We start from the raw sequence: 20,430 nt of genomic DNA on the forward strand, positions 1-20,430 counted from the left end.
AGCTGAAATCTATAATGCTAAATCTTCAGGCATAAAAGAGAAACCACGAAATTCCTCTTGCATCTTAGAACTCAAAACAGATGGTAATGGAGTTAAAGTTGGTGGCGCCGATGTAAATTCCTTTTCGAAATATTGGGTATCGTCAGCCCCTTTGATTTCTGGAATATACGGTGGTTTAACACGCAAATTTAAGATATCATCAAAGTTTATATTACGGAAGAATGGCTCTTCCATGACTTCCAATGCATCTTTTGGACCAGCCCCCAAACGTTTTTCAGGATCTTTAGTTAATAAGCCTTGAAATATTTGAACAATATCGCCAGCCATATCAATTGGGTATAACGGTTCATCAGTCAAAATAGCATTAAAGACCTCATCTTCATCATCACCTGAAAAAGGAGATTGACATAGCAACATTTGATAAAGTAAAACACCAAAAGCCCACCAATCAACCGCTTTTGTGTATTCTTGTTCTTTTAAAATTTCAGGGGCCATAAACTCTGGAGTACCACAGAAAGTAGATGTTTTACAACCATACCACATCTCATCTTTACATAAACCATAGTCTGCAATTTTAATGTGACCTTCTGGAGTTAATAGAATATTTTCCAATTTCAAATCACGGTAAATTACCCCCTTTTCATGGAAATACTTCAAGGCTAATAATACTTCAGCGGCATAAAACTTGGCTCTTCTAACAGATAATCTTTGGTTTTGGACATGCCACATTAAATCACCACCCCCAATAAATTCCATCGCAAAATAAATACGGTTTTCAGTTTGAAAGGAACAATATAGATTAGTCAAAAACGGATGTTTAGCCTCTGTAGCCAATAAAAAGACTTTCTTTTCTGCTCTAGCACTTTCAATATCATGGTTCTTAATAATGTGTTCTTTTTTTAACACCTTAATAGCACACAGACAATTGTTATTCTTTGATTGTGCCAATAAAACTTTACCAAAGTTACCTTTACCCAAAACTTGCAATAGTACAAAATCGTCCAAGGAAACTTTTCTGCGTTTCGTTTTCTTTTTATGTTTTTTAATAGGCGAAGTTTCTGTCGAAACTTTTTGCTGTCCAACAACCTCTAACAATGCACTTTGACGGCTAAACTCTGTAGTTTGAGAAGTTCTTTTTGTGTGGTGATCATTGTGATTCATCTCACGGAACGGATTAGATTGGGATCTACTGTCATCGATAGAACTTTCTTGAATGGAAATATATGATTGATCAACTAAGTCCCCTTCATTTAATTTGGCACTATCGGTCGTGACAGTATTTTTGGTAGCGATAGTATCAGAAGAGCGTTTATCATAAGTAAGATTAACATCCATCTTGACTGATTCCTGTGGTGAGATTTCCTTATCAGAGGAATCTTTTTGTTCATATACTGACTGTAGTCGTTTGTGTATGACTGATCGTTCGTTATATTCTTCTTCTGGTTCTGATTCAACAACTTCTGTAGTTAATGTGTTATGATTAGCACCAGCATTTTGAGCAAAGGATTCATATACGTCATTGTTGTCTATAAATGCGTTTAATCTATCCATAACCTTGTCTTGAACAACTTGTGAAATTGAACTACGGTTGTTATCTCTTTCTTTGTATTCATCTTCTAAATCAATAATTTCCACTTTGTTACCCTCATTGTTATTGATATCATCTAGACTAACAGCTGGTATAGATTGTTGTTGTTGTTGTTGTTGTTGTTGTTGAGTTTTATGGACTGGTTCAGGCGACAACTCGTTTGTCGATGCAACTGGTTTAACTGCGGGGATCACTTTTGTAATTTCAGTTGATAATGCGCTGCTATTTTCTTTTTCAAGAGATGGATTACTATGCCTATCCTTTTTATTATGATGTTTTTTGTGATGTGGTTTCTTCTTAATTTTAACAGGGGAAACATGACCAGATGGAGTAATAATGGTCTTTCTATCAGAGTAAACTTTAGTGTTTTTAATAGTGGTTAAAATCTGATTAGCCATCTCCATAGACATACCACAGAAATCTGGCACCAAGTGAGCACATTGTGCATGACACATAATCCCACATTCGGTACATTTCCTCACATTTTTACGGCCCCAAGGTAATATATAACCACAGTGACAACACCATTTAGTCCCACGATTACTAGCGGGTTCAAACCTATGTGGAATACGATGGTTCAACTTGGCTTCATCTGGATCTATATCTGTGCTAGATTTAGCTATACATTTGGTAACCACCAACCTATAACATTTTTTATGGCACAAAAATTTACAATCCTGACATTGAAACCCTGTATATCTTAAGAAATCACCACAGTAGGCACAACACATAATATTGTAAAAAGATTTTTGAACAAAGTGATGACCGTGCTGTTCATAAACCTCTCCTTCCTCACGCTTGATAATGGCGCCATGACGATCCAAACCACCAATGAATTTTCTTTTATTAATACCGTGTGTTTTAGTGAATCCAAAAGTTAGTAAAATTTGACCAGTAGGCTCCAATATAAACCAAGCATTAGTAGTAACTGGTACAGAATTAGATGTCCCTGTAGGTGTGGCACTATGATTACGATTATTGCTTGCGGTGTTGGAAGAGGATGGAGCGGACATCTTATGAGAATATGGTGTCAAATCTTTGGTAGTATTAGCCGCACTAGAACTATGTGTGCTTTTTTCTTGTGAACCAATGACAGTTTGTGCATTTGCCCAACCAGACAAACCGTTTTGTCCAACTTTTTTCTTACGAATTTCTTCAGCTATATCAGATAATAATAACCACATAACAGCTACCGGTGTAACTTGGTCATTAACCCGATCATAAATAGTAATTTCAACCTCATTTCCCTTATCAATATGTATATTAAATTCGTCGGTCCACCTATCTGTCCTACTAGGCTTGGTTCTAGCTCTTTCCACATCATCAATTTTTATAGTGATGATGGTTTCCGGTTTTCTAGAAAATAAAGGTGAGGAAATGTGATCAACATCACGGATGGCGGAAATACTCAAAGTTAAAACACCAGTCAATTGTTTTCTTCTAAACTTAGGATCTGGCTGCTCCTCCACTTCTAGAGCCTCACGGAACTGAACAGGGTCAACGTTAATCGCCTGATACTTTTTCAAAGATCTGGTCAACATTTGTATTCTAGATTTAGACTCTTTAACACCGCCTTCAGCAGCTGAACTTGTTCTTTGATCTCCATCTATTTGATATAGTTTAGTTAATTTTTCATTGGCCTGGTAATATTGTTGTTCGACTTTTAATTTAAACTCTAATTGTTGTAACATTACCTGAATACGCTGCGCTAAAGATGGACAATTATATTTGACCAAATCTAGTCTTGAATATCTAGTTTCTTCTGGAGAAACTGTATTCAAATGATTTGTTTGGTTTTCATTTTCATTTGTTTTAGCTAATTCGTTGTTATGGTTATTGGAACCATTATTATTACTTCCAGTAACATCTTTTGAATTTTTATTTTTTCTTTTTGAATTTTCAATGGTTAATTTGTTCAAAGTCTCTTGCAAATAATCTATATTCTGCTGCGCCTCTCTGATATTATTGTTACATTTTTGAATAACTACAACATTGCTAGTACGCTTCTTTAAGGTGGAAGCACCCTGAATGATCTTTTTCTCTCTATCAATTTTTTTTGCAATTTCTTCTTGTATTTGATCCATTATGATAGATGCAATATATTTTTTTTCTTAAAAGAAAAGAGAAAAAGGAAAACTGGAAATAATACTTTAGATTCTTCCAATTGTTTTGATATATATATATATATATAGCTTCAGTATTATTCCTTTTAATGCTTTAAAATGTTTATTTTTATTTTTAATTAAAAGCAAATAACTTTTTCTATTTGTTATAAAAAAAAAAACAAAAAAAAAAAAACAAAAGATGATAGTGCAAAACGATATATTATAAAAGAAACAGTAGTCTTCAGTAAACTTGTTTGACTCAACAACACTTTCGAAAAGTTCCGAAATGGACAGGTAAGATGGAAGAAAAAAAAAGAAAAAAATGAAAAAAAAAAAAGAAATAAAAAGATAAAAATAGGAAAAGGAAAAAATAAAAAAAAAAAAGAAAAAAAAAAGAGGAAAAGAGAAATGAAGTTAGTTATTTAGAAAGTGATGATAATAACAAGAATTCGACATATGACATTTTATTATTATTATTGTTGATGTTGTCGGTGTTTGGTTTTGTGTTTTTTTATTTTTCTATTTTTATTGCTTTTAAAAACTGGAAATAAATTACAAGTAAAATTCAATTTCTCTTGTTTATTTTACGCTTCTTACCAAAATATTTTTATTTTTTTTCACATTCCCTTCACACACACACACACCCCCCTCCAAAGGAAAAAAAGAAAAGAAAAGAAAAGAAAAGAAGAAAATATTTGTGTTGGTGTTATTACTTTTTAACAACCTCTCTTTCAATCTGAATATCCATTACTCGCCTTCGTAAGCCCATCCATAAATTAACATCTTAAATTTATTATCACCACATTGTCAAACAAGAATGCATCAAGTAAAAGTATAACTATAATAAAAAAAAAGAAAGAGAAGAAGTGGCGGTAAAGTGCCTTGTTTTAAAGATGTGAGAGAAAGATACTGGACTCCGTATTATATCATTCGGACAATCCCGTAACAATAAAAAAAATTACGCGTCTTCTCGTTTATATACCACAAAGCCTGTTCCAATATAACTCCTTCCATAATATTTAATATGTAGAACAAAAGTTATTATGCTATCAATAAAAAAAAAAAAAGAAAAAATATATAAAGATACTATATAATTTCCTTTCTTGACTGATAGGTTTAATCCTCGCAAATCTATTACTATGAATAAGCATAGATATTAAGTCACTTGTTACATTGACATGAACACCCAGGAACCGGGCAAATATAATGCCTTTCAAACCATTCTTCAGCATGCCCTGCATGCATGCCGTGATTACAACTTAAACAAAAGCTAAACCATTCGTTCAATTTTAATCTTCGTCTTTCATCCAAGTCAGCACGATTGCCATCGTTAAAAGAAGTTGGCTTCATTTTACACGTATCCACAGAACCCTCAATTACAATAGGCAAATTACTAGTACCCAGTGGTAACAAACAGATGGCACATCTAGGGAACGGAGCACCACAATGGGAACAAGAATACTTTTGTGGGATACGCTCTAAATCAGCAACCGATGTTACTCCTGTACCTGCGACAGTGGATGATGATGATGATGATGATGATGATGAGGAAGCCAAAGAAGAAGAATGCGATGTGGATAATGTTGCGGCGGTAGTCGCATTATTAGGTATAGCAGCAGCTATGGTCAAAGCGGATGAAGAGCAGGATGATGTTAATTGAGCAGAAGCTGTTGCTGAGGCGGTAGCATCTATAATGGATGCATTCTTTACACTGTCATCACCATTCCTTTTCTTTTTTGCAACAGTTCCTACCTTGTTCCTAGGCTTATTAATATTATGCTTACAATTGAAACATTGAATATATAACTGGCGCGGAAACATTTTGGTAGTTATTTCCCCATTTCTTGTTCTGGATAGCTTGGTTCTTAAAATGTCAAATTTAGACCTGATCGTGAATAGTTCCCAAGAATTTAACATATCTTTGTATATTTGAACCCATTTATCAGCTCTTGGATCATAAAAATAACGCGGCGACCCATAAACTGAGATTAAAGCCGCTGTCTGTACATCACTTGTTTTATCCACATACGATTGCAACAAATCAATTCCGCTCGGTGTCAAACCGGTTAAGATTAAACCTTCCAATTCCCCATTAGAAATCACTGTAGATGCAATCTTGTTCAAAAACATCGATAAATCTCTATCTGATAAAAATCTTAAGGCCACGCCTAGCCTTTCCCTTAGAGAAATCGACGAGTCATACAAAATATCCCACCAATCGTTATCTGCTATATAGGCAAAAATTGCCCTTAAATACGGATCATCTAATTCCGAGGCCATCTTTCTACATTGCTCTCTCCAAGTGTTATTTGCTATGTCATCCTTGTAAGCCAAATACCCTGCAACAGCTGTAGCAATTAATCTTAATCTTTCCCTTTTTGCGTTACTTAAAATTTCAATGGCTTTTGGTATATCACCAAAAAAAACAGCCCAGCCGGCGGCCTTTTCATACTGATTAGCCTTAACCAAGTTTACATACTTTTCTTCGATTTCAGATTCAGAAAGATCCCATCCAGAAACTATTAAACATAATTTCCGTTGAACCGCTTTAGCACTACTTTTCAACGCATAACTTATTACATCCTCGCTAACGCCTCTTCCATTTTTCCTTCTTTTTTTTATAATTTTTTCCAACTCTATATTTAATTCTTTCTCAGTCAAAGTAACGTTATGCTTGCATCTATTTTGTTTACTCAGTCCATCTAACCCATTCCAAATGCCTAATACGCCTTCATAACCAAGATCCAACTTTTGTGAAATAATGGTCTCATCATCAACTGAATTTTTCGCAATAGCTAACCATCTCCAGGTGTTTCTAATATACGCATTGTTTTGCAAAGACTTCATGTTGTCTATCAATAAAACAGATTTCATCGGATCTAAACCGTACCCAAGTATAGCTCTTTCTCTTATTAACATACTGATATCGTTGGTCAATAAAGTTTCCGCAGACACTAAATATAAATCATCACGCGTTAACACATAATCCACGTCACTTTCAGCACTATCGGCAAAATAATCCTGTTCCTCAGCTTTACGGCTATTAACATTGCTAGTTGCCGATTCATCACCATCTTTGTTTACAACACTCGATTTTCTTCTATTGTGTGCCCTTCTCCCAGCTGCATCTATATGCGAACCACGATCTGAATAAACAAGATCAGAATTATCCAAATCATCAAAAGAAATATCATTTAGTTTTAAACTATTTGCTTGTTCTAAAGTCTTCTTTTCATTATAATCTCCAATCCTCAATTCAGTCATGTCAGGTTTGTCAAAATCAACAACCATCAAATCGTTCAACGAGTTAAATGTATTGAAAGAACAACTTTCATCAACAGAACAACGATACACAGTTCCTGATTGTCGCATGCATATGTAACTAGTTTTATTATTAGCCCTGGGAATATAATCAAAAGCCGAAACTCGGTCAAACGGTAGAAAAACATCGTTGACTGTAGAAACAAATAACGACTCGTAAGTGGCATTTTCTGTAGATGGAACGTATCCTAACCTCCAACGTTTAATAAAAGTACCATTGTGTAATGTAGAAAATTCTTCTTCTCTCAAAGCGGACCAACGAAATAAGGAACTCGAAGTTTTTTTCACTTTAGCACTTTTACTGGTAGTTGTATCTCTATTGGTATTATTTCTTGACTCAACTGTATTATCTTCTCCAAAAGTATTGGTTGCCGATGGCAATATTTTATCAAATTTAAGTAATGGTATTGTTGATTTTTTAAAGTTCAATTTACGTCTATCCCAAATAGCTGAGGTGCCATCATCACCACGTGTAGCAAAAATTAAAGGATTAAACGGATTAATGTTAATACTGTGAATTACTGATATTGGAATTTGGAAAACTGGTTTTGGCGATCTCAAATCGATTTCCCTTAAAAATTTCAAAGAACTGCACAATAGATTGGTATCTCCAATAAATTTTAAAGATAGGATGGATTCATTGGGAAAATATTGGAAAGAGGTGTTAACCACATTATTCTCTGTGCTTTGATAATTCACATCCCAAATTTGTAAAGAGTAATCGTGCTTATGTTTTTCTAATCCCATAGCAATTAGGTTGCCAGTATCACTAAAACTTACATCAGTAATACTTCTCTGTTGCTTCGCTCTAACCACTATTTCCTGTGTTAAAGAAGAATCCAAAATGAAATCATTAATCTCGGAAGTTAAACTATCTGAATCTTTATCAAAATGATTTATATGATTATTGCTGCCGTCTAAATAAGTATTATTGTTAATGCTGTTATTGAAAACATTAAATACTTTAACAATCCCATTTTTTTCTCCAGTACATGTCATACCAGTGTTTATTTTTGAATAATCTAGACAAGAAATACTCCTAAAATCTTTTAAAGTGTTTAGTTTTTGAATGGAATTCTCATCTTCATCTTCACCCTCTGGGAATACCTTATAGAGACCAACTTCATCTTTTGTCGGATTCACCGATAAATAATACGTATAATCCTCGGTTTCGGAAACCCATGCAGGTGCCTGTTTAAATATAGCCATCTTCTTTATACTTTGGATTGGAAGAAGGGACTGTTTCTTTGTATTAATATATATATATATATTTTTTTTTACGAGCTCTTTATTTAAGTTTTAATTAATCTGATTGCTCTATAAAAATATTTTTTTTAAAAAGTATTTTTCATAAAAAAAAAAAAAAAAAAAAAAAAAAAAATTGCTTTTATCCGAATTAATAAAAAGTCCGAGAAGTAGAGAAACATTGGCAAAAAAAAAAAAAAAAAAAAAAAAAAAAGTCGAGTTTAACAACCAAATTTCAAAATATAAGAGAATTAATATCATGTCTTCATAACTTCACAAAGTTCATTCAAAGTTCTTTTTTCCATAATTTCTAAATCCTCAACTTCAGATAAATCAGAGTCATCTTGGTTTTTGTGAATATCCAAAAGCCCTAAAAGTTTTTGGTGTTTTTTTCCAAAGTTTTTATGTTTTTCAACAACAATATTATTTGTATAATCAATATTAAAATCCGTGTTCAATAATTGCTTAAAATCCACATTTTGTAAAGGTTTAATTATTTCATTCAAGTATTTTTCTATTTCAACTAGTTCCAATTTATTTTTGCTTTGAATTTGAATTGCATTTTGGAAAGCATCATATATTTCTTTAAAATTGCTCAAAACTACGTTGTTTGTATTAACTTTATTTAAAAAATCACGTATTTTTAAATCTTGACACAACCGCTCAAAATTCACCAACTTTTGCATTTTAGATAAATGTTCATTAATAAATAGATAGTTAATCGGAGAAAAACATTGGTTCAATATTTCGTTGTTTATTTTCTTTACTTTCAGTAATTGCCGTTGCCTCTCAACCACCAGATTGCTCAAAATATCTATTTTCTTTAAATCTTTTAATAACCGCGTTTCAATAAATTTCTTCTGCGATTTTAACTCAGTTCCATTATATGATTTTGTATCGTATGACAACTGCTTTTTTTTAATCAAGAAAGCGCCGTTATTATATTCTTTTTCCAAAATCCAATACTTACAAATTTCAATTGATAAAGTATCAATGAAGTTATTGTCATCTAATCGCTTATTCTTTGCGCTTCTCTTGATAACTGCATTGTCATTGCATGGGTTAAATACTTGTAGCAAAACTTCCCTTACTAAATTCCCCAAAAAGGGTGATATTGTCGTTTTACTTGATCTACTTTGCGAATCAATAGAGTTTTTAAATTTTGTAGACTCTCTTTGTTTTATTAACTGCTGAGTAATAGCTATTTGATCACGATAAAAGGCTTTGGTTTTTAGGATCCCATTTTCACAATTGTGCCATCCTACTGGTTGATGTTTAGGACAATAAGTAGCCAAAAACCTATCAGGTAATACATTTGATGTTGATGTGAACCCAGTGGCAGCTTCGTAGATACTACAATGTTTCTCTAAGTTTAAATATAAACCAGCTCTTTTCGCACAAGTTACGTGATATGCGGTAACGCAATTTTTGCTACAACACTGGATACAACATCCCTTTTTTCTACATATGAAACAAGTTAATTTCCACCTACTTTTGGGAATATTTTCTTCTCCAATAATAGGCTCCATATAACTAACATTTGCAAAAGTTAGCTCTGGAATCCAAAGGGCACAGATCACATGAGCCCAAGAACCATCACTAGACTGTTTGAAAGCACCGGTTTGACTGGGGCAAAATTTACAAGAAATATCCAAACAATCGTTGCCTAATAGCATACACTTTCTACAATACCAAGCTCCTTCAGGAATGAAAACTACTCCATAACATTCTTGATGAACTGCTATATCGCAACCATCGCAAAATATAATCGAGTTTACTGGTTCTGAATTGCACAATCCGCACACTGCACAGGATTGGTCTGCATTTGAATCCATTTGGGCCACTCTTCCATCATCAGTACCATATTTATCATAAATCCAGGGGGGTATACTATATTTTATTAAATTGTGCGGATCGTGTGGAATTAACCTATCAAATTGGTACCACTCATTTTCTAATAATGTGATTAAACATTCAAATAAAAAAAGGGTTAGTTTACCGTGCAGCATTGGATATTGGTTGAGTAAATATTGTAAGAAAATAAAATCTTGCTTATTCATGTCATACAAATTTTGGAAAATTTTTTGATTGCATAATATTTTAGAAATGGTATTGCAAATTTTTTTCTCATACTCATTTGACATCATGGTAAGCTCATAATTTGTTGTATCTTTTGGCCAATTCTGTATTTTCACTTTAGGTATGCTGCTTATTGCTTCAAATATGGTTTTATTTTTAAACAATATTTGTTTAATTGGGATTTTTTTGACATTCTTGTTGTGGTTTCCTGTCTTTTTGTTAATTTTCACACCTGGCGATGATATTATATCTTCAGTATTTTTATTATTATTATCAAAGTGATCCTTGTCATTTAAAAATACTAGTCCAATATCTTCGTTTTCTTTTAAATCTTTATAAAATGTCCCAAAATGCACTTCTTCACGTAATTTAATAGAGTTTTTATCTTCTCCATGATCTATTGTTTCCATATGTTGTATTGATTTCGTTGATTTTTGCTAGGTTCATAAAGCTTGGAATTCCAATTATGAGACCTTTTCTTTATAACACTATTTAGCGGGAGGAAGGGGAAAGGAGAAATGATAGTAATTTGGATTCTTTTTTTAATTTTTTTATTTTATTTTATTTTTTTATTTTATTTTATTTTTTTATTTTATTTTATTTTTTTATTTTATTTTATTTTTTTTTTTTTTTTTTTTTTTTTTTATTTTAAGTGCTTATGAAAAACAAAATAATTATCTTTCTATCTATCTATCTATCTATCTATCTATCTATATGGATAATAATGATACAATTAATAATTTTTTATAGTTGTACAAGTTAAATAATATTTTCTTGAGTGACTATCTTTCCCTTCCCCTCGATAAACTTGTTGTTCAAACAAAGTGCCACATTATTGAAAAAAATTTTTTTTTTTACTTAAATCATAGAATACTTATTAATGATGCCCCCCACTCCCATATAACCATTATATCCAGTTAATGGGTTACTTGTTTATTTTTTAATTATTTATATGAATAAATATACAAAGAAAACATACACATTTCATTGCAACAACATTTATAAAAATTATTATTTACTTTCAAAGAAACCCATTCTCTAAAAAATTACATTATATATATATATATATATATATATATATATATATCAATGTGTTCATAGTTGTACTATACTAGAATGACGTAAAGCTATTTATAAAAGTTCAATAGAAAACTGGTATCTATATCATTTAATAACTTGGCATTTTCCTCTGCCTCTATTATATTACCGCTTAAAAATTGCTCCAAATCAGCATCTTCCGAGACCTTGCTTTTGCCACTATTAGTGGTATTTACAGTTTTATCTTTTTCTTCAGCGGCATTGTTTGCAGTATTATTATTACAGTTATCCGTTTCCAATACATGAAGTGGTATAAATTCAAATCCGTCATTTGAAGTGGGTATCATATCTATTCTGGTATCTATGATTCCTTCGCCGGCGAGCGTCTTGTTGTTTTTTTTATTAGTTAAACCCTCGGCATTTTTATTTTCAATATGAGTGCCGATACTCTCGTTTTGCTCTAGCTCATTTATTTTATGCAAAATAAAATTCTTCCTATCATTTTGTATGGTAATAACTTTTTCCAAAAATTTTAAATAATCTATAGCACCACATAAAACTATTCTTTTTTTAGGTTTGGTAGTTTTATTTTTCTTATAGACATCAAACAAGACATTTGGCACAATGGTACTTAATTCCTTAATCTTGTACTTAATCAATTCTCTGCGTCTCCTTTCAACCTCGTTATGTGAAGTTCTCTTTCTTTGTATTTTCTGTTGTTCAATAGAGGTAAATCCACTAGCAACAGAGGATGTAGCACTTCGTCCACCTATACTTTTAGTATCATTGGTAGAAACCCTTGCATCAAGAACTCTTGAACCTAAACTTTTTACACTTAAGGTATCCAAATTCTGCATTCTAGCCACAATACTGCCAGTACCATTACCATTATTATTATTATTATTAGATAAATATGAGGAATTTCTTAATGTGTTTGATAGGAATTGACCATAATTAGAAGAAGTTTCTGAGTCGGCACCGCCACCAGAGATTATACTTGGAGTCAAAGTAGATGAATTATCTGTGTATATAGTTGAAGCTTCCTCATCTAAAAACGAGTAAGGTTCAAATAAAAAGTCATTAAATTGTGTAGAAGTGTGTGGTGGTGTTTTACTTTGCTGATTATCTGGAGTGCTATTATTAAGTTGGCTTGAAGTCAGCTGGTTTCGATTATTATAAGCTCTGGACGCGGATAACGATGAGGAAAAGGATGAGTTTTTCCTTTTACTTATGGGAAAAGAATTTGGTATATCGGTAGTAGTACTAGGCGTAAGCATTCTTTGGAAATGACTGTTATCTTTCAAGAATGATATATCAAGGACATCGGAGTCCTCGCCTTCTTTTTTCAAAGATATTATCGGCGTAGAATAATTTTCACTTTTCAGACTTGTGTTATGATTATTAGTATTATTTCTGTTATTATTATTATTATTATTATTATTATTATTATTATTATTATTATAAAGGTCCATGATGGAAAAATTAGAGTTATTGGTCAAATTTTTTTGTGTGGACACTCGCTGCTGCTGCTGCTGCTGCTGCAGTTGTTGTTGTTGATGGTTCTGTTGTTGTATTATTTCATCCAGTAACATTCTTTCTTCTTCTTCTAAAGATAAATTTCCCTGCTTGACAGTAATGGCATTATTTTTATTGACATTATTTATAGATGATGTCCCATTTAAACTAATTTCCTTATCAAATAGATTAAAACTCATAATTATAACTATATGTAAGGGTGTTTGTTTATAACTACCTTTTTTTTTCTTCGTTGTTCTGTTAGGAGTGAGTTAAGATTAATCAGTTAGATGTTAAGATAACAAAAACAAAAATTAAATGTTTTTTTTTTTCCTGAAAAAAAAGGAAAGGAATTAAAATATAAAAAAAAATATTTTATCATTTTGGTTATTTCGGTTTTGAGCTGATGGACGCGGGCTGAGCGGGCTGAGCGGGTAAGTAAGAATGAGTCAGAGGCGTAAAAGGATGAAAGGAACTTTTTTTTATTTTTTTTTTATTTTTTTTTTTTATTCAATTCTAAATTTGCTAACCCGGCTGCCATTTTCTTTTTTTTTGTCTGTTATCAATTCTTTCCACAAGAAGGGGAAAAAAAAAACAAAAAAAAGATTAACAACAACGACAAACTCCTTTTAATAATAACATTATTCTAAGAATCGAGGCTTATCTGTGCCTGAGCACTTTTCTTTCTTATTTTTTTTTTTTTCTTAAGCACTCCATAACTCAATTAAAATAATGAACACAGATCCATCTTCTTTAAGGGAATCATTTAACAAGTGGGCTCAATCAAGATCAGGTGATGATCAACCACAGGCACAACAACCAGGAATTTTCACCTCTTTTACAGATTCAATAAATAGCACGGTAAATGATGTTTATAATAGACTACCTATATATAGACAAGATACTATTGACCAAGAACCTTCATGGTTTCAACTAAGCCGTTTTGAAAGGCTTTTACTTTTTTTTTGTTTTCTACTAGGTTCAATTGCATGTTTTGTCATTTGTGGCTTCTTATTCCCTATTTTAGCTACTAAACCTAGAAAATTTGGCTTACTTTGGAGTATGGGTAGTTTACTATTTGTTTTAGCGTTTGGTGTATTACAAGGCCCCGTCAGTTATTTGAAACACTTAATTACTAAGGAAAGATTACCGTTTACTGCTTTTTTTTTTGGTACTTGTTTAGGTACTATATATTTTGCAGCATTTGCTAAAGCCACTTTATTGACCATTGTTTTTGCTGTATTACAATTGTTTTCTATTATATGGTATGCTGTCAGTTATTTCCCCTTTGGTAGACAGGGGCTAACTGTATTGACCAATGTAGGCATCGGACAGGCAAGAGGAGCTTTAAATATTTAAACATTGATTTATATCTATTTGAATCAATATACAATAAACTAAATATTATTTTATTTTATTTTGTATTTTCGATTACTGCATTCAATGTTTTATAGTATTACATAAACATATACACATATATATATATATATGTACATGTATAATGATAAAAGTTTATACATGTGTGCATGTAAAATATAACTTTATATACGTAAGAAAAGTACAATAAAAAAAAAAAAAAAAGAAAAAAAAAAGAAAGAGAAAAAAAAAAAAAAAAAAAAAAAAATTTAGACTGTAAAAGTCTTATCCTCTTCACTTTCTCCAGGTTCTTCATCACTCATTAGTGGAACAGAATCATCATAGGTAGGTAACGTGGCTGGTAATTCCTCTTCGCTAGTAATCATCGATGACGATGACGATGATGATGAATCGGAAGAACAGTCAGTATTGCCACTCACTGAACGACCTTGTTCTTCTTTTGGTTTAGTTGCAATCAAAATATCATCAATATTTCTAAAACCAGTTAAATGTGTAATATTTTTAGAGGTTTTATTATTATTACTACTCCCAGTACTATTAGTGGTAGCGCTCGTATTAGTACTGGTATTGTCGCTACCAGTAGCAGTTATGGTACTAACATGTTCAACATTTGAAACTTCACCATAAGAGTCATTTGACATGTGACTATCAATACTGTTATTTCTTGCAGCACAGTCGGGTATATTATGTTGCTGTTTCAATTTCAATCTCTGTTGAATTAAAACTGGAGTCAAGTTGCTACTGGCAGGTGTTACACTAGCACTGTTGTTTGTACTGCTAGTACCACCATTCTTAATTTTCCTTGGATCTGCTGATGACAAAGATAAAAACTGAATATCTTCCATGCTATTATTATTTGCAGTTCCAGTATTAGAATGGCCCTTATTCAAATTCACATTGGCAGATTTAATCGGAACAGCCAAGGGAGAAGCAGGCACGCTAATAGCCTCTTCAAAAGAAGGCGGAGGTGCTAACTCATCCAATTCATGCGCACTGATCACACTATCCATAACTGCCATATCATACGTTGGCAAGTCCATATTCCCACTACTACATAAATCGCTCATCATACAAATCGGGGTATCAATTAGAACTTCGTAATGTCTTGTCTTTTGTGCTTGTTTATCATATTTGCTGATCCTTAATAATACTTCTAATTTATGTTTAACGTGTATATTACTGAAATTAACACTATCTGTATATAACCCACGCTTGGGTATTTTATGCTTTATTTCATGCTGGACCTTGATGCCAGATCCACTGACAATCACTGGCTCAGAAATGGTAGGTGCAGTTGAATTGTTATTGGCGTTATATTCATTACTATGTCGCTGTTTCATGGCATTAATAGCAATTCCAGAAGAAGTGCCAGTAGCTGAAGTAGAATTTCTTCTGCTATTGGTTGTGGTACCAGCTGATATTGAATTCATTCTATTACTTGATGTGGCAGCAACTGAAGTTGAATTTCTTCTGCTGGATAATGACTGGTGCGATTTTATTGTACTGTTACTTTTATTAGAATTTTTATAATTATTTTTGTTCAGATCACTACTGTGTCTTTTAGTCACATCAGTAGAATCTGTGGCTGAATTATTAGGGCTAGCACTGTGAGTATGGTTGGATCCAATAGTGTTTAATAATGTCGATGTGCTACCATTCATATCTTCATTTGATGCCATCGAACTTGCTTTATTTTTTCTACCAAACAATCCATTGATAACATTATTGCGGCGACTTGAGTTATGATTAGCTGACAATACCTTGTTAAACTCATCTATACCATAGGGTGGCGGGATTCTATAACTACTAGAGCCATGACCTGAAGGTGATCGAATATTTTCAAACTTGGGAAACTTCAAATTAAATCTTAAAGTAACTGAATCAACAATATCATTAGAATATGAAAAAATATTTTCATTTTTACAATTTGTTACCACAGTTTCCTGCATGGACTCATTTCCCGATTTTTCCTTGGATTTAACTTCCACTAAGGACAAAACACGATCCTTTTTTCTTCTGTTTAAAAACTCCTGATGATATGGGTTGCATGGATCATGCAACAACGGATCAACTTGATCGAACTCGTACTCCAATCCTTTAGAAACCAGCGTGATCTTCTCAACAACACCAACCCTCAAGCGTTTCAGGTTTAAAGATTTATCTGTAGGTACCAATTTAATTTTAATAGGCAATTCACTGTTTAAAGTAACATATTTTTGAGGAAGTGATATTTCATATGATAATGCATCATTCCAAACTCTGTTAATATAAATGGGCTTATCGGCAGTCGAAATTGACCTTAATGGCGGTGTCCTGACGATATTTAATGATTTATCACCATATATAACACCGAATTTATCATACACATCCTCTTCATTATTTGTGTTCTCATTAATATGAGTTAAAAATTTCTTAAAAAATTTGCCCCCAATTGGCGGACTAGAGGATAAACTACCGGCACTATTTACGCCACCGTTTTTAACATTAGTATTGTGAGTATATGCTTGACGATGGTGGTGTATATGGATCCCATGATGAGAGCTTCCACCACTTTTCGAAGAGGTTAAATCGTTCCCATTATTATGACGATGTTTTCCATCATTTTCCAGCAATGGCTTATTAACCAAAACACCACAATGTAGAGTGTGTCTGACTCTGGCAGATGGAACATAAATAGTTTCTGGAATGTTGTTAGCAAAATATATCGGAATAAAAAAAACATATTCACCAGGCGCATAAAATTTTGTGCTTGTATTTATAGTATTTGTATCAGGCGAACAACCCAACTTATCGATCATAGGCTTCAACGAATCGACAAATATGTTCTTCCTTTTTGTTCCTAATGGTAAGTAAGGCTCTGTAATTATTTCTTCCAAGGGTTTGGACTTAAAAAGTGAAACGGGTAAAGAGGTTTCATTTTCTTGAACTGAATCGAATTGAATAAAAGTGCAAGCCTCACTCAATTTCAAATTCCATTGAAGTTCACCAATTTTATAAAATTCTTTGGTGTTTTTCCGCTCGGGAGGGACTCCGTTATACCAATAAACTAAAGTATCACTTACTAGTCTGATAATAACAGATTCAACAGGAGTTCTTTTTTTTAAAGATACAACAATAGCTACTTTATATGAAACTGCTGAATCTTCAATATCATCTAAAGAAGTATTACCATAGGGTGAGGCATTGGAGATATTCGGATTATTTTCAGTTGAGTTGAGAGTGGAGTGATCACCATTCAAAGCATTCGTCAATGTAGATAAAGGCGACGAGGACATACCTGCAGAATTATTCATTATGCTTGATTGTGACGGCCTTGGGCCATCAAAACTATTGACCCGATTAGTAATAGAAGTATCTAAATTATAATTGCTATTGCTATTATCTAAGCCATTTAGTTGCTGAATATATTCATCATCTTGTGAAGATAAGGTCGGTAAAAATATATTTTCCCCTGAAGTTGCCAAAAATATATCAATTGGGTATTTTTCATTCTCAGCGCAATTGCTTTTGTCATTGCTGTTAGTATTAGTATTACTATTATTGCCGTCATTATCGGTGTTTCTGTTGCTGTTATTGTTACTAATGTCATTATTATTATTATTATTATTATTATTATTATTATTATTATTATTATTAGAATTAGAGTTACCATCACCACCACTTAAAAAAATATCAGATTCATTTCTATCATTACCATGGAAAACAGTATGAGAAATTAATCTTGGTTTTAATAAACCCCTGTCATTTAAATAATTGCATAGTGAGTCAAAAGATTTCTTTCTTGAATTTGTTCTTTTTAAAGCCGTAGAGTAATTAGGTCTGTGGTTATTGTCTGGAGAGTGATATAGATTATCAGCTGCAACCACATAATCAGGACTACTATTGCTAATATCATTTTCGTTTTCATAGTAATTTTGTGGGGAAGATGATGCGGATGTAAAAGAAGTTTGGCTACTGAAATTTAAAGTATGACCCCTACCACCATTAATACTTATAGGAGGAGTTCGCAAATCCATGGGGAGCTCAGATAATTCATTCAGATTGTTTCTACTACTATGGTCTGAATTTCCATTTTCATTTAGGAAAGCGTGCAAATTATTTAAACTACTACTATTTCTCCTACTATTGGATGATAAATTGTTATTTAGATTTAGTGTGGAATTGCTACGACGAATACTACCTTTCCCTCTACTTATGTTGCTCTTTATAGGGGAAGGTGACGAGGAAAGATTGTTTGATTCATAGGATTCTGGTTTAAAATTAGGGCTTTTGAAATGCATATTATTATTAGCCGTTGTTTTATCACTGCTATAAGAGGCTACATTCCGATTTGCAACGAGTACAGTGGAACTCCTCTTAATACCAGCATTAGAAGAATGCTGGCTCCTTGCAAGCTTAGTACTATCATGGGTATTAGGAGGCTGAGATAACATATTTCGTTGTTCCTTATCTGCTTCTTGTAATTGCGGAGTGCCCCAAATAGAATGTATAGTATCTCTAAATGATTTCTTTCTTCTTAATTGTACAGGATTGGCTTTCTCAGAGTCATTCATGAATAAAGGCAAAGATTGTCTTTTTTTCAAATTCTTCTCGGATAAACCGTTATTAACAGTCGATGGGTTTCTCAATTTTGGAGTAGAAAAATTAGTATCCACCTCTTGGTTACTTTTTGATTTTGTTTTTTTGTTTGTATGACCCATATCTCTTGGTGTTGCCGATTTAACCGATGTAGTTTTATTTCTCTTTATTTTACTTTCTGATTTATTAGTATTGGAGATGTTACCATTAGTTTTGGCATGAGCAGAGCCATTATTGGTGTTTACAACTCCATTTTGATTTAGTTCTTTCCCTTTCAAATTTTGAGGACCTTTTTTATCATTATTTGAAGCAGGAGTGATAGCGCTGCCAGTGTTGTTTACTGTACTAACATTATTTACTGTTGATGATTTCCGTGATGACGAACGGGTAGAATTATTACTATTTCCAGCACTGTTATTTGCTGATTTAGTTTTATTATTTTTGTTATCACTATGAAAATGACTAAATAATCGACGCATACCTAGAGTTTGTTTCCTTGGTTACTGGCTTTAATTTTCTTAACTCTTAAAGTTATAATCAAAACAATAACTTTATATTATTATTTTAAAACACTTTAATATATATATATATATATATATATATATATATATATAGATGGTATTTCTATAAATAAATTTAGAGCTAGTAGTTTAGTATCAAATTTAGCTACAGTAATATTGTACGTCAGAAGTAAATGACACAATTTTTTAATTTATTTTTTTTTATATGCAAAGGGTTACCAATAAAATGTGTATAATTTGATCTCTTTTTCCCTTTTCTTTTAGTTCACTTAAATCAATTAATGTTGCTATATATATATATATATATATATTATCTGAATAAATAACAAATATATATTTCTTCAAAATAATTGATGCTTGTACATAACGATAATCTTTTGGGATTTAAATTTTAAAAAGGGGCAAAGAAAGTTTTTACTGGTATTAATAAAATACTGCGCAAAAGAAGGGAAAGCGAAAAAATTCAAAATAAAAATACGAAAAAATTCAAAAATTCAAAAATTCAAAAATTCAAAAATTCAAAAAATACAAAAAAATACAAAAAAATACAAAAAAATACAAAAAAAATACAAAAAAATATAAAAAAATAAACTGATGAATAAAAATACGGAAAAGGTAAAAGTTGAGCGTTCTTTTAATAAGCGTAGTAATCCGATTAGATAATGATTAAAAACCCGATTCCTGGAATATCCAAGCTGACATTGTATGCCTGATCGGATTGTATACATATATATATATATATATATATATATATATAATCAACGACGGGTTCATTACATTCCCTTTAAATAACCTTAAAATACAAAAGGTATCAAGCTTCTTTCAAATCATTTAAAAATTAAGAATCTTGGTGTTTTAACTTTGGTTTCCCATTAATCATGAAAAAGTAATAAGACTGGAATTTATATAAATTATACAAAATTCTATAATAGAATGGACTCAGTAATTTACTGGTAGCTCTTGACGTTTGTTACCCTTTTAAATTTAAAGCTTTACTCGTGAACCTTTAACAGATAAAAAAAAAAAAAAAAGATAAGATTATAATATTAGAATAGAAATTTCG

At 32.0% G+C, this 20,430-nt stretch overlaps 6 protein-coding genes across 6 annotated transcripts; 1 reads left to right on the top strand and 5 right to left on the bottom strand.

The window, feature by feature from the left end:
• Positions 1-9: 9 nt before the first annotated feature.
• PKC1 (protein kinase C) lies at positions 10-3,672 on the bottom strand (the record flags this gene model as incomplete). The annotated part of the gene is made up of 1 exon (XM_046078767.1): positions 10-3,672. The coding sequence occupies one exon, from the start codon at positions 3,670-3,672 to the stop codon at positions 10-12; it is 3,663 nt and encodes a 1,220-aa protein (XP_045936472.1).
• A 1,182-nt stretch (positions 3,673-4,854) lies between these two features.
• On the bottom strand, positions 4,855-8,223 carry SEA4 (Sea4p; the record flags this gene model as incomplete). Its single annotated transcript, XM_046078766.1, has 1 exon — positions 4,855-8,223. One exon carries the CDS (start codon positions 8,221-8,223, stop codon positions 4,855-4,857), a length of 3,369 nt encoding a protein of 1,122 aa, XP_045936473.1.
• A 293-nt stretch (positions 8,224-8,516) lies between these two features.
• On the bottom strand, positions 8,517-10,748 carry NTO1 (Nto1p; the record flags this gene model as incomplete). The annotated part of the gene is made up of 1 exon (XM_046078765.1): positions 8,517-10,748. The coding sequence occupies one exon, from the start codon at positions 10,746-10,748 to the stop codon at positions 8,517-8,519; it is 2,232 nt and encodes a 743-aa protein (XP_045936474.1).
• Positions 10,749-11,465: 717 nt separating this feature from the next.
• RTG3 (Rtg3p) lies at positions 11,466-13,091 on the bottom strand (the record flags this gene model as incomplete). Its single annotated transcript, XM_046078764.1, has 1 exon — positions 11,466-13,091. One exon carries the CDS (start codon positions 13,089-13,091, stop codon positions 11,466-11,468), a length of 1,626 nt encoding a protein of 541 aa, XP_045936475.1.
• A 532-nt stretch (positions 13,092-13,623) lies between these two features.
• On the top strand, positions 13,624-14,250 carry SFT2 (Sft2p; the record flags this gene model as incomplete). The annotated part of the gene is made up of 1 exon (XM_046078763.1): positions 13,624-14,250. One exon carries the CDS (start codon positions 13,624-13,626, stop codon positions 14,248-14,250), a length of 627 nt encoding a protein of 208 aa, XP_045936476.1.
• Positions 14,251-14,516: 266 nt separating this feature from the next.
• SCDLUD_000128 (arrestin C-terminal domain-containing protein) lies at positions 14,517-19,325 on the bottom strand (the record flags this gene model as incomplete). Its single annotated transcript, XM_046078762.1, has 1 exon — positions 14,517-19,325. One exon carries the CDS (start codon positions 19,323-19,325, stop codon positions 14,517-14,519), a length of 4,809 nt encoding a protein of 1,602 aa, XP_045936477.1.
• Positions 19,326-20,430: the final 1,105 nt, after the last annotated feature.

Source organism: Saccharomycodes ludwigii, chromosome I (genome assembly GCF_020623625.1).
Source record: "Saccharomycodes ludwigii strain NBRC 1722 chromosome I, whole genome shotgun sequence".
Taxonomy (NCBI): Eukaryota; Fungi; Ascomycota; class Saccharomycetes; order Saccharomycodales; family Saccharomycodaceae; genus Saccharomycodes; species Saccharomycodes ludwigii.